General features: G+C 40.1%; 1 protein-coding gene across 1 annotated transcript in view; it reads right to left on the bottom strand.

Moving 5' to 3' along the window:
• Positions 1–14,552: 14,552 nt before the first annotated feature.
• The window catches only part of LOC143114138 (chymotrypsin-like elastase family member 2A), a 4,237-nt gene continuing 3,891 nt past the window's right edge, over positions 14,553–14,898 (bottom strand). Inside the window, exon 8 of the mRNA XM_076275615.1 lies at positions 14,553–14,637. Within this exon, the coding sequence (XP_076131730.1) occupies positions 14,620–14,637 (18 nt within the window). The 3' untranslated portion in view covers positions 14,553–14,619. The remainder of the gene's footprint in view (positions 14,638–14,898) is intronic.

Raw genomic sequence — 14,898 nt, 5'->3', positions numbered from 1 at the left:
ATGTTGCAGTGTGCGGTGTTAAGTTCTACGACCTTATTATTCATAATGTCTGCACAGCAAACAATTGCTAACTTGCCTTGCACTATCCAATAGTCTTCGTGCAAGATACAAGTCAGCTGTTCGAAAATTGCAGAACGATTGTGTCAGATTGTGTGTCCTAACGATTTTGGACGGGCAGTGTTATATTTCTGTACTTCTAAACTAGTTATTTATCTAGTGATAGCTAGCTTGATCTGGCACTGGAGGATTTAGCAAGCAGGTAAACTAAGTTAAACATAGCTGTCATGATAATGTAAACCAACAAACAAGATAACTTTCTTCATATTGTTATCATGTTACTTACCTTATGAGCAGGCAATGGTAGTCTGAGCGCGATCCAGATCCGGCCGCCTTGTTTTCTCGATCGATTCGCTCGACGTGCACACATACAAATCGTTTTGCTCCTATTATATCACCTAGCCAGGAGCAAAAGTATCGTCACTCGTAGAAGCAGATTCGAGCACTTGTATCAATTGACTTGTAGTCGTGCAAGAAAATCAAAGTGATCTGTAGAATTTTATTAATGAGAAATTATTTCACAGATGCACAACTTCGGATGCATTAGTTCACATTTGGGTTTACAAATGCACGAATGTTGTGCATGTTCTCAGATTATGAAACACGGATGTGCAAATGTGTTTCGCACCTACTGCGCTGCAACGATTGGAGCAAAAGTGTCGAGTGCGTGACTCTTGAAAGTTGTGACTCACAGGATAGGATTTGTGTACCTGTAAAAAGGATTTGTGTACCTGTAAAAAGGATTTGTGAACCCGTAGCCCCTATTTTGTGTTAACAAGATATAAAAAAATATGTACAACTTCAACTTTACTGTTACACATTTACGACTTTAGTGTGCACATGCAAAATCTGCAGTTAAATGTGCTCGCCACTTTTGCACCCAATATACCTTCACAGGGCTGCCAACTTTTCAAAAAACCTTTGAGTGAGATTTGGTGGGGCCAACCAAAATTGCTGCGGACATTTTTGTTTGGGTCATTCAGCATTATACCGTACAGTAAAAAAAACGTACATCAGTGGTTCTCAGGTGTAGGGACCAGGCATGGACGGATTATGAACTTTCGGGCCCCTGGGCCCACATGTATTAAGGGCCCCCCACTAATTGTCGCATATGTGGAAGGGGGGTTTGGGGGTCCTCCCCCAGAATTTTTTGAAATTTGTTTGATGTGATTTCCTGTATTCTGGTGTATTTTGGGAGTGGCCAATACTAAATTCAGTCAGATTCATAGCCTACATCCTGATGTGTTGATATTGAGGCAATGATTCCATGCAAAGGCTTGGGCTTCAGGGCCCTCTGACACCTTGGGCCCCTGGTTCTGGGGCCGGAAGGCCCGTGCAGTAATCCATCCCTGGGACCAGGGTCCCAGAGTTAAATTAAATGAAAGGGATCTAACCTACTACTAGGACCATGGGTGATGGAGGCATTCTGAAAGTGGGTGGGACATGGGGTTCTCCCCCAGAAATTTTTTTTTGGACTAGATGCAATTTCCTGAATTCTGGTACATTTTAACAGGTTATTTAGATACTTCTATATAACAAAATAAAGCCAGCCTACGAAATTAATAAAAAGTAAATCATGCATAATTTAAAAATAACTCAATATATAGGCTACCTGGCTACACAATAAGGTTTCCATTACAGCACTGCGGACATTCAATGAATGCATGAAAGCGGATGGTTTGTTTGAAATTCCGACACTCTTTCAACTACATGGAACGTAATAGTGATCATCAAATACCTCCCCAGATTTGAGTGCCCATCAGTCCCAACATTTAACAATATAATCAAACAGTCCAAAAGTAAATTAAATATCAAACTAAACTGAAAATGTCATGCTTTTGAAGGCCTACCAGTATGCCGCTCCAAGAAACGCATGTCTCAAAATAAAACTCGAATAAGAAATAAGGCTGTCTCGAATACAATCCTGTTCCTAAAGGCCTGTACTTTGTCTTAAGACCCCGGCCATAATTTGAGGATTTACAGTATCTAAGTAGACAAACTGGCTTCAGATATCCAACAGAGTAAATACGAGATTGTGCAGTCTTAGCTGTGGTTAGTGACGTGATGCTGTTAATGTAGGGTGACCAGACGTCCCGGTTTAACCGGGACAGTCCCGATTTTGAGATGCGTGTCCCAAGTCCCGACAAAAGCCTGTCGGGACGCTACAATGTCCCGGTTTACACCAACCACTATTAAAGTGTCCCGGTTTTTCAGAGATCACATAGCCGGCATGGTCTTATTATAGCCCGATCATTTAATGTAGAAAGACTAGCAGCATGATTTCGATAATGTGTGCGTGTGTGCAACATGCATGTCTGGCACTCGTTAGGCATACAGTACAGGACCTTTTTCTCTGACTGAACGTGCGCAGAACTTTTGTGTTTGCGTACAATATTTCATAAATTTTCTCGGGGGTGATACCCCCGGACCCCCTATACCTTTTGGGCTTAAAGAAAAAATATCTGTCTTCACGTTAAACGCGGTCACGCACTAAGTGTACCGGTTTTAGTTCCGACAAATCTGGTCACCCTATGTTAATGGGGAGTTTTACATAGCCTAGCGTAAACCTATAGGCAGGGATGGGCACAAATACATCAAAATGTATTTCCAAATAAAATACCAAATACCCACCTTAAAAATGTATCAAAATAAACTTCAAAATACAGCAGCCAAAAAATGTATCAAAATAAAATGCTGTATTTTTGTATTTTCAAAATACGACAAAATACTTTTTTCTAAAAACCTTTTTCGTCCATCCCTTCCTTACCTGGATAAATATCTGAAAACAAGAGACTCCTTCCATAATCAGTCAACAGATTCGATATGCTGACCCCTCATGTTAGACATCCCAATATTCACCTTATTCCGCGCGCATACATGGGGGCGGTAGCTTTGCCCACATTGTCTCCGAACTTCCGTTTGAGCAGTAGCATCCATTGCGATACATTGAGATAGCAGAGCTCTATTGTACATAGGGCCTTCTGATAATATTGCAACATTGAACGTAGGCTATGTGATCGCTCGAAATGTTCTTTAAAATATTTAACATTTACGATTGGATTCCATGGACCCGATTCATTGACCCGGACAATGATGACACACTGAAGCGGTTATGAGCTACGTACAGACGCATTTGATAGACATTCATAGCACCCAATAAATGGCTCTGAGCATTCGTAAACCACGTCTCAAATACGAGAAAATGAATGTGTAGTTCCCAGACCCAAACTCAATGAGATGAGGTCTGGCGTTAGCCAGGCTATGTGGCTAGGCAGAGGCACCAAATGTGATGGAAAGTTTAAGAGCGAACAGGACACTCGGCATGGCTTTTAGTATCTGCTCTGACAGTTCACTTTTATTGACTGTTAGTCTACTGTTTGAGTTTAGTGATGTACTGTTTTACAGCAACAGGAATGCCGACTCTACAACTGTTGCACTTCCCAGCCAGTTGGCGTAATAGATTGCCCACTATGAATCAGTGACAATGCTGTAATTCAAAGACAAACAATCCAAATGGATGACTTATTTAGAAATTTAAGCTAGGTAGCATTTCATCACAGATGAATAATTTTGTATACACCTGAAACTGATGTGTGCACAACCTCTATCAATGTAAAAAAAAAAACAGGTTGTCACATTAATACCATCCAATCAGTTAAGCCAATTAGAAGCCAATTATTATGACATTATCAATAATTTCTTATTTAAAATGTGCAAAATTGGAAATGTCCTCATTTGAGGTATATTGTCAAGTTACCATAGCACTGAAATATTTCACAGGTCAGAGAACATAGACAAATTTAGTCTAGAAAGATCAGTCCAGCAAAGGAAAATAAACTCTCTACTGAAGCAGAGGGGCTTGACCATGCAAGGGTACCACAGTCAGACAGAGACAGAGATTTTGTGTTTTATAGATAGTTAGATAGATGTCATCACAGTGTTTCACAGAAAGTATTTTACAGTATTTTGAAAATACAAAAATACACAACACTGAAGTATTTTGATACAAAATACGAAGGCATTTTCATTATCTCAATAAAATACAAATTACAAAATAGTATTTTGTATTTGAAATACGTATTTGAAATACGTATTTGAAATACATGTATTAGAAATACTGCCCATCCCTGCCTATAGGTTATTATTTATTTGCCGTACCAAAAAGGCTTTTTACCTTATCAAGAGTGATGGGGACGACTGATCTCTTCAACACTGCGGGGGATTTGGCGCTTGTCACTGTGTGTGTGACAGAAGCGGAATGGGAGAATGCGTGTAACAAAAAAAAAAGTTTATGAGCAATTTACACGCAAATGGGAGAATCCAATGAAAATGACAATGAAGCACTAAACAGATGCTGTTTAGCACTGGTATTTCGCACGGCAAAAGTCTAGTTTCCAGACCCCATCTCAATGAGATGAGGTCTGACGTTAGCAGGCTATCAATCAGGTGCACTTTCAAAATAAATTCAGAGGTCAGACTTGCTTATTTTTATGGAAATATTTGTGCTGTAGGCCTAAGCTATTTTGCACTTCTGAATTATAACCATGCATACACAGGTGGAATAGTTATGGTGATATTGCAATGAGTTCACAACCACAAAAACATATGCTACATTTCACAGTTCAGAAATGTTCAAAATGTGGTTACAGCACTCCATGAAATTATGCAGAAGTGGTCACCTGTGTTATTCAGCTAATTCATTTAAGATAATATATTGGTCATTAATGGCCATAGCCTACATGCTATTTCTTTTTCAGGATGTACCCATATCTGCATGATGTGAATGTTTGCATATGGTTTATGTCAGGCTTTATATCAATATTTGTGTTTCGTTATTTGATTTTCTTCATATTTTTGCATTAATGTCACTAGGAAGCATGCCAATATAAATATATTCATTTATCTGTGTAAGTGGGATTGGCTCAAACCTGAATATAAGAACCATGATAGTGGGATAATCTATGGCTGAGCAATTTACAAAAATGTATGTAGGCTACTGACAAATAGTTTACATTAGAATACATTATAATTTCACCCCAATGAGGCTATGTAGAAATGTGTTGTAATTTCAAAACCGGATTACTCAGGAACCACTTATTGCACAGAGGCATGCTTTATATCCTCGTATTCGGTACGGTACATATACTGAAGTACATAGCTGCCAACTCTCACGCATTGGCCGTGAGACACACGCATTTGATTAGTTTCACACACTCACACGCCACACCCCCGATTTCTCACGCTGTGTCAACCCGGTCGGTCAGATGCCTGAAAAATGAGTTTAGCCTATCTATAGATCTACCTGTTGAGCCACGGTTATGCTTTCAGAGACGGTGAGAGGGTTCAAGAGCACCCCCTGTCTGTGGAATTTTCAAAATTTTCTCTCATTTGCGATGCTACTTCAGAAGCCATCCCAGGCGCATTCCCCCTGCATTTCCCCGGCTTCAGGTATGCTTTGAGTATTATTGAGTATTTTTCACACTGAAGTGTCAACCTGTAGGTCAAATACCTGGCAGATGAGGTTCAACTAAACTAAACCTATAGGCCTACATATGATATCACACATCATGTGAACGAGCGGAATCTAAGCTTTCCAATGATATTATCGCCAAGTTAAATGGTTCGCGAGATAATTATCATTGAACCGACGTCAGGGGCGCAGCTACCCATTTTTGAGGGGTATGCAACAACAATATTGCCCTCCCCCCCCCCCCACAAAACAAAAAAACCCACAAACAACTAAAGCAAAACAAAAGGCCAATAATTTACATTATTACTGTGCATTAGTGTCTATTGAATATGTTTTTAAAGAAATGCTGCCAATTTGATGTTTAACTTGATGTTAACTTGATGTTATACTTGATAAGTATTGTAACGATTTAATAGCGAACCACACAGTTGTCCAATCAAAAGGTTTATTCACTGGGAACGAGAGCCGGGACACAGATAGGCCAAGACACAGAACACAATGCAAACAGGGCAGGTCAAGCACGCACACACACTACACATACAGGGGAGGACGCAGCCTCCCACACAAAAAGGATCACACACGAGGGAGAACTAAAAGGGAAACATGTTACAATAAAGACGCTAACATTACACACAAAACTAAGGAGAATAACGACATAAACCCCCCAAATGTTCGCTCTTGTATCCCAGGATCCCCTGCGCGGGAGAACGCGAACACTGTCTTTTTGCGCCGACGCTACAGTATTGATGCATTGCCACTTTAAGAAAGTCTAAACGGTTCTCATAACGTCCTTAGTTTTGCCAGCTATTGCTCACAATGGATATGGCTGATAGGCACTCTAGCCTCGTTTGTTTGCACCACATTGACAACACAATATTAAGTTATTACAAGGAGCCTTCATTGTTAGGATATGGAAACATGTAATGAGTTGTTGCTAGCATGACATTTCTGTTTGCAGTTGGCCATTAAAAGTGCAGTATGAGCATGGTAGCCACCTAGCTATCTGAATGGAATATACTATGTTTCGGCATTATACTTGCCGCAAACGCTAGTTAGTCTGTTAACATTCATATTTGCAAGCCTCCAAGTACAGACGTCACTTTAAATCCTACCTGTTGCCTTTCACCGTCCACTTATTTAACTGCTGTGGCATCCATTGACATGCCATCTCCTTTTCCCTCTTTCTTTTTCTATTTTTAGTCGTCAACAGCTTTTTTTTGCTGTATCCATCTTTTTACATAGACGGCAACTCTCTACTCGTAGGCCTATCTGCTCGCCCAGCGCTCACGGCGCCCCCACTCCCTCTTCTATGTCAAAATTCTATGATGGAATCTTATGAGATAGGGCGCCTACTCTAGCCTGTTAGTCCTCTAAAATGTTATAGAATATTGAGAAAATGTTGAAATGATTTAGAAACGGACAGCAGTAGCTACATATAGAAAATGCAAAATATATTACCATCGCTCTGGCGCCTCCATGGAGCTGCGCCCCTATGCGCCGCATATAGCGCATACCCACTTTTTGCGCCACTGACCGATGTGCAATTTAGGCTAATCACATTTGCATTTTGCACACAGTGCACACCCATTACTCTCGGTTTAATATCTCACTAACTCTTCACACAACACGTGGCAAACCCAATATCACAATAAACAGCAAACCGTACCGAATACGAGGATATAAAGCATGCCCATAAGTGGTTCCTGAGTAATCCGGTTTTGAAATTACAACACATTTCTACATAGCCTCATTGGGGTGAAATTATAATGTATTCTAATGTAAACTATTTGTCAGTAGCCTACATACATTTTTGTAAATTGCTCAGCCATAGATTATCCCACTATCATGGTTCTTATATTCAGGTTTGAGCCAATCCCACTTACACAGATAAATGAATATATTTATATTGGCATGCTTCCTAGTGACATTAATGCAAAAATATGAAGAAAATCAAATAACGAAACACAAATATTGATATAAAGCCTGACATAAACCATATGCAAACATTCACATCATGCAGATATGGGTACATCCTGAAAAAGAAATAGCATGTAGGCTATGGCCATTAATGACCAATATATTATCTTAAATGAACTAGCTGAATAACACAGGTGACCACTTCTGCATAATTTCATGGAGTGCTGTACACACATTCTGAACTGTGAAATGTAGCATATGTTTTTGTGGTTGTGAACTCATTGCAATATCACCATAACTATTCCACCTGTGTATGCATGGTTATAATTCTGAAGTGCAAAATAGCTTAGGCTACAGCACAAATATTTCCATAAAAATCAGCAAGTCTGACCTCTGAATTTATTTTGAAACTAGACGTTCATTTTCTCGTATTTGAAACGTGGATTACGAATGCCCAGAGCCGTTTATTGGGTTTATTGAATGTCTATCAAATGCGTCCGTACGTAGCTCATAACGGCTTCGGTGTGTCGTCATCGTCTTGATGCCCTCCCTCCGTTCTGTTATTGGTCCCCTAACTGAGGCGAAAATTTTGCTCCATGGAATCCAGGCTGCTTAGCAGCGTGAATAAAATTGCGCGCATAAGGCAGCATGGGAAAACCCAGGCTACCTGATTGATGGATTTAAAGTTGCAATATACAAACATTTCTTAAATTCTTACAAAACACCCACCCACTTTTTAAAATTGTTAGTTTGGACCCCCCCACTTTTGCCGTGCGAAATACCAGTGCTGTTTTCAGCATCTGTTTAGTGCTTCATTGTCATTTTCATTGGATTCTCCCATTTGCGTGTAAATTGCTCATAAACTTTTTTTTTTGTTACACGCATTCTCCCATTCCGCTTCTGTCACACACACAGTGACAAGCGCCAAATCCCCCGCAGTGTTGAAGAGATCAGTCGTCCCCATCACTCTTGATAAGGTAAAAAGCCTTTTTGGTACGGCAAATAAATAATAACCTATAGGCAGGGATGGGCAGTATTTCTAATACATGTATTTCAAATACGTATTTCAAATACAAAATACTATTTTGTAATTTGTATTTTATTGAGATAATGAAAATGCCTTCGTATTTTGTATCAAAATACTTCAGTGTTGTGTATTTTTGTATTTTCAAAATACTGTAAAATACTTTCTGTGAAACACTGTGATGACATCTATCTAACTATCTATAAAGCACAAAATCTCTGTCTCTGTCTGACTGTGGTACCCTTGCATGGTCAAGCCCCTCTGCTTCAGTAGAGAGTTTATTTTCCTTTTCTGGACTGATCTTTCTAGACTAAATTTGTCTATGTTCTCTGACCTGTGAAATATTTCAGTGCTATGGTAACTTGACAATATACCTCAAATGAGGACATTTCCAATTTTGCACATTTTAAATAAGAAATTATTGATAATGTCATAATAATTGGCTTCTAATTGGCTTAACTGATTGGATGGTATTAATGTGACAACCTGTTTTTTTTTTACATTGATAGAGGTTGTGCACACATCAGTTTCAGGTGTATACAAAATTATTCATCTGTGATGAAATGCTACCTAGCTTAAATTTCTAAATAAGTCATCCATTTGGATTGTTTGTCTTTGAATTACAGCATTGTCACTGATTCATAGTGGGCAATCTATTACGCCAACTGGCTGGGAAGTGCAACAGTTGTAGAGTCGGCATTCCTGTTGCTGTAAAACAGTACATCACTAAACTCAAACAGTAGACTAACAGTCAATAAAAGTGAACTGTCAGAGCAGATACTAAAAGCCATGCCGAGTGTCCTGTTCGCTCTTAAACTTTCCATCACATTTGGTGCCTCTGCCTAGCCACATAGCCTGGCTAACGCCAGACCTCATCTCATTGAGTTTGGGTCTGGGAACTACACATTCATTTTCTCGTATTTGAGACGTGGTTTACGAATGCTCAGAGCCATTTATTGGGTGCTATGAATGTCTATCAAATGCGTCTGTACGTAGCTCATAACCGCTTCAGTGTGTCATCATTGTCCGGGTCAATGAATCGGGTCCATGGAATCCAATCGTAAATGTTAAATATTTTAAAGAACATTTCGAGCGATCACATAGCCTACGTTCAATGTTGCAATATTATCAGAAGGCCCTATGTACAATTGGCTTTTGAGCAGGATCTTACAAGAACATTTCAAAATGAATGGAAAGACACAGTGATGAGATTTTGCACTCAGCTGTAGCCTAGGCCTGATAGTGGTGAGTCTGTTATAGCCTATTTGCTTGTATTGTAGCCTATGCAACTATTCTATTTAACGCTGTGTGAGCCCCATGATCATATTGTTTCAGTTATCCAAAAGGCTCGAAGGATGCTCTTATATGGCAATTTTGGAAAAATAACTAATAAAAGTGAGGTTAGGTGAGGTGAGGTGAGGTGAGGTGCCCCCCCGGTCAGTGCTCATGCCCCACCCCCACCCGCTGACACCGACCCTGGCAGAGGTTTATTCACCTTATTCAGCCCCGCCCATTTTTTACAATTCCACATTGTCTTTAAACTTCCGGTCGGTTAGCTACGTCTAGTTAGCTTCATTGGGATAACACAGCAGAAGAGGATAGAGAGGCTAACTTGGGAGGAAAACGACAAATGCCATCATGAGGTCAGATTTGCAATTGTACTTCGCTACCCAAGGCTATTCACCCCTATGGAGTGGGTAGACGATATGCGGCAGTGGCCGCTGTATCGTATCGAGAAACTCGCAAATCCGTATCTGTTTGGTAACTATGGTAACTAGTTTAGAAAGGCATTACAGAACAGCCGCTCCAAAGTCAGTGTTTTCCTAACTTCAGATAGGAAAGGTGTATAACAGAAATGTCTTAAGTCATCAAAATCCTAAATAAACGTTCCTAACTTTAGGATGACCCATAACATATGATGCCAGTCATCTCGATAGAGCTCTGCTATCTCAATGTATCGCAATGGATGCTACTGCTCAAACGGAAGTTCGGAGACAATGTGGGCAAAGCTAGCGCCCCCATGTATGCGCGCGGAATAAGGTGAATATTGGGATGTCTAACATGAGGGGTCAGCATATCGAATCTGTTGACTGATTATGGAAGGAGTCTCTTGTTTTCAGATATTTATCCAGGTAAGGAAGGGATGGACGAAAAAGGTTTTTAGAAAAAAGTATTTTGTCGTATTTTGAAAATACAAAAATACAGCATTTTATTTTGATACATTTTTTGGCTGCTGTATTTTGAAGTTTATTTTGATACATTTTTAAGGTGGGTATTTGGTATTTTATTTGGAAATACATTTTGATGTATTTGTGCCCATCCCTGCCTATAGGTTTACGCTAGGCTATGTAAAGCTCCCCATTAACATAGGGTGACCAGATTTGTCGGAACTAAAACCGGTACACTTAGTGCGTGACCGCGTTTAACGTGAAGACAGATATTTTTTCTTTAAGCCCAAAAGGTATAGGGGGTCCGGGGGTATCACCCCCGAGAAAATTTATGAAATATTGTACGCAAACACAAAAGTTCTGCGCACGTTCAGTCAGAGAAAAAGGTCCTGTACTGTATGCCTAACGAGTGCCAGACATGCATGTTGCACACACGCACACATTATCGAAATCATGCTGCTAGTCTTTCTACATGGGTTTAGTTAATGATCGGGCTATAATAAGACCATGCCGGCTATGTGATCTCTGAAAAACCGGGACACTTTAATAGTGGTTGGTGTAAACCGGGACATTTTAGCGTCCCGACAGGCTTTTGTCGGGACTTGGGACACGCATCTCAAAATCGGGACTGTCCCGGTTAAACCGGGACGTCTGGTCACCCTACATTAACAGCATCACGTCACTAACCACAGCTAAGACTGCACAATCTCGTATTTACTCTGTTGGATATCTGAAGCCAGTTTGTCTACTTAGATACTGTAAATCCTCAAATTATGGCCGGGGTCTTAAGACAAAGTACAGGCCTTTAGGGGCAGGATTGTATTCGAGACAGCCTTATTTCTTATTCGAGTTTTATTTTGAGACATGCGTTTCTTGGAGCGGCATACTGGTAGGCCTTCAAAAGCATGACATTTTCAGTTTAGTTTGATATTTAATTTACTTTTGGACTGTTTGATTATATTGTTAAATGTTGGGACTGATGGGCACTCAAATCTGGGGAGGTATTTGATGATCACTATTACGTTCCATGTAGTTGAAAGAGTGTCGGAATTTCAAACAAACCATCCGCTTTCATGCATTCATTGAACGTCCGCAGTGCTGTAATGGAAACCTTATTGTGTAGCCAGGTAGCCTATATATTGAGTTATTTTTAAATTATGCATGATTTACTTTTTATTAATTTCGTAGGCTGGCTTTATTTTGTTATATAGAAGTATCTAAATAACCTGTTAAAATGTACCAGAATTCAGGAAATTGCATCTAGTCCAAAAAAAAATTTCTGGGGGAGAACCCCATGTCCCACCCACTTTCAGAATGCCTCCATCACCCATGGTCCTAGTAGTAGGTTAGATCCCTTTCATTTAATTTAACTCTGGGACCCTGGTCCCAGGGATGGATTACTGCACGGGCCTTCCGGCCCCAGACCCAGGGGCCCAAGGTGTCAGAGGGCCCTGAAGCCCAAGCCTTTGCATGGAATCATTGCCTCAATATCAACACATCAGGATGTAGGGTATGAATCTGATTGAATTTAGTATTGGCCACCCCCAAAATACACCAGAATACAGGAAATCACATCAAACAAATTTCAAAAAATTCTGGGGGAGGACCCCCAAACCCCCCTTCCACATATGCGACAATTAGTGGGGGGCCCTTAATACATGTGGGCCCAGGGGCCCGAAAGTTCATAATCCGTCCATGCCTGGTCCCTACACCTGAGAACCACTGATGTACGTTTTTTTTACTGTACGGTATAATACTGAATGACCCAAACAAAAATGTCCGCAGCAATTTTGGTTGGCCCCACCAAATCTCACTCAAAGGTTTTTTGAAAAGTTGGCAGCCCTGCTGTTATGCTTAGCTTAAGGAGAAGAATCATTGAAACTTTAACATAAAACAATGATCGTTTTAATTTTAGAATCCTTATTAATGCCAAAATGTTACATTGAGTTGCTCTGTGTGCTTGTAGCCAGGTCTCGGCTACTTCCTGGAGTGGCTTGGTAGGGCAGCGAAGAGCAGTGAAAGGAATTTTGGGAGTTGTTGGCTTTCATCCACATAAGCCAAAAACACATTTTTTGCTTTTTCTCGGTCAAGAAGGCACTGACTTCAATGATGACTCCACATGTCTAGGCCTACTGCATAAATAAGCCAATTTAAATACACATTCATCTTCCCAGCGGTGAAACGCTCCTTGAAGGAGAGTGAGAGGATGCCTGTAAACAAGTAAGCCTATAGGCTATTTGTTTGATAAATAGGTCTATCTCATCTCAAGGTTTTGATCGGAATAAAAAAAAGAAAGAAAAGTGTTGTGAGAGATCTGGGGCTAATAAATAAGCATTAGCCCCGAATGCCCATGCCTAACGACGGCACTGGTCTTTGCGATCGTGACCCAGCCTAGGCCTACTCTACATGCTGGAAAGCAGTGTTATCAATAGAACCTACGTGCCCAATAGAAATAGAAAACATAACACGACTTAAGTATTATTGTTACATTTATGAAAGTCATCAAAAAATCAATGGAAATAAATAACTTACGATGGCTGCAACATTTTATGTAGCTCCTTCAACAGCAGTAAGTGAAAGTGAAAGTGGATTGTACAAGTGGACATCAAACTTCTACGTAAGCACACATGACCTGTAGCGACCATAGGTTTCTGCAGGGGCAGGATTGGCTTATGAATCTCGATCTCGTCCTAAGGTCTAACCTAGCGTTCATGGGCTTCGGAAAAACCTTTCTCAGAGTGAAAACATCATCATTCAGCGTCATTCACGTCACTTAATGTGTGAGTCAGAGGTCGGAAACTGGGGCTAGATTTTGCTAACAGAGTTGCCCAGTTAGGGGCTCGTCATCACTTTTGTCGTCACGTTGTAGTTCGTTTGTAGTCCATGTGGCCTTTCATGTCCAACAGTTTTAATGTGAACTTGGGAATTTGAAAGGTTTTTCCGATGCCCATGAACGCTAGGCAAGCCCTAAATCCTTACATGACTTATCTGACATTCAGTACAAAAGTTTGGACACACCTTCTCATTTCAATGCATTTTCTTTATTTTCATGACTATTTACATTGTAGATTCTCACTGAAGGCATCAAAACTATGAATGAATGCAAAGTTATTTGGCCCACTGATGAATATTTATCAAGTTATGGCTTGCTGAATATGGTATTAAATTAAAAAGAAAATAGCAACTTTACATTGCACTGGTTCAAACCTTCAAGGTTCAAGTCCCTTTTCCACTGCATGCTATCAGCTCGCCTCGACTCTAGCTCAACTTGCCTCGACTTTGGTCTTCCATTAGCAGAAACTGGCACCTGGTACCTGGTCTACCTGGTACTATTTTTGGTATCACCCGTTGCCTACGTACGCACAAAAAGATTCTGATTGATGACACGCGCAAACCATTACGCAGGCAGCTGGTTATAAATAGTATCCTGCATTGAATTGTGCGTGCACGAGGACCATGCTCCTCCCATTGTCATCCCACAACATTCCATAATGAATATTCTAACATTTAGCATGAGCACTAGGAATTGAACATCTCTTCTGTGTGTATTTGAAACATTACATATTAGGATAGTTTCGGACATAACTATGATTTTGATTGTGGCCCTTGATTTTACATCTGCTACCCAGTCCTACAAAGGCCAAATATTATATTATGGGACAAAAGGGGATGATGATCGCATGACCAGGAACAAGGAAACGTCATGTGTAAATCTATCCTAAATTATATCCTAAAATGTAGAGATCTGAAAAAAGTCAACAACTAATACACAGATTCACTGAATACTTTTTTGCTGTCTTTGATTTCTTGCAACCTCCACCTAACATAGAGGGCTTTTGATATCATGGCTACTTCATCAATAATAATGATCTTAATAAGATGTGTTACACGTAAGGGAAGACAAAGACTGCAAGCAAAAGTCCATTTCTTTATTTCTACATTTAGATCTATAAACAATGAAATGATCCAATCTGGATGCCTGTTTAGTTCTTGGCCATCACCTGAAATAGAGGACAGTATGCATATGGTTACTGACAGATAACATGTGGGTGTGTGGTTAATGACAGAAAACATTTGTAGTGGTACTGGTAATAACAGTAGACATAGTAGTTATTTGATAATAATAGTAGACATGTGGGTAATAACCGAAAAACATGTATAGGCTCTTTGACTTGCCCTGTATGGTGAAGTGCATGCACATGTTGTTATTCATTGTAAATGTCCTTGCTGTATATGGGTGTGTTTTAATTTTATTTTGTGTG

This window comes from Alosa pseudoharengus, unplaced genomic scaffold (assembly GCF_046254945.1).
Source record: "Alosa pseudoharengus isolate Yale_2024_CS ecotype anadromous, Long Island Sound unplaced genomic scaffold, YU_APseudo_1.1 YU_APseudo_1.1_scf_9, whole genome shotgun sequence".
Classification (NCBI taxonomy): Eukaryota; Metazoa; Chordata; class Actinopteri; order Clupeiformes; family Clupeidae; genus Alosa; species Alosa pseudoharengus.
This window is presented reverse-complemented; position numbering and strand designations above follow the sequence as displayed.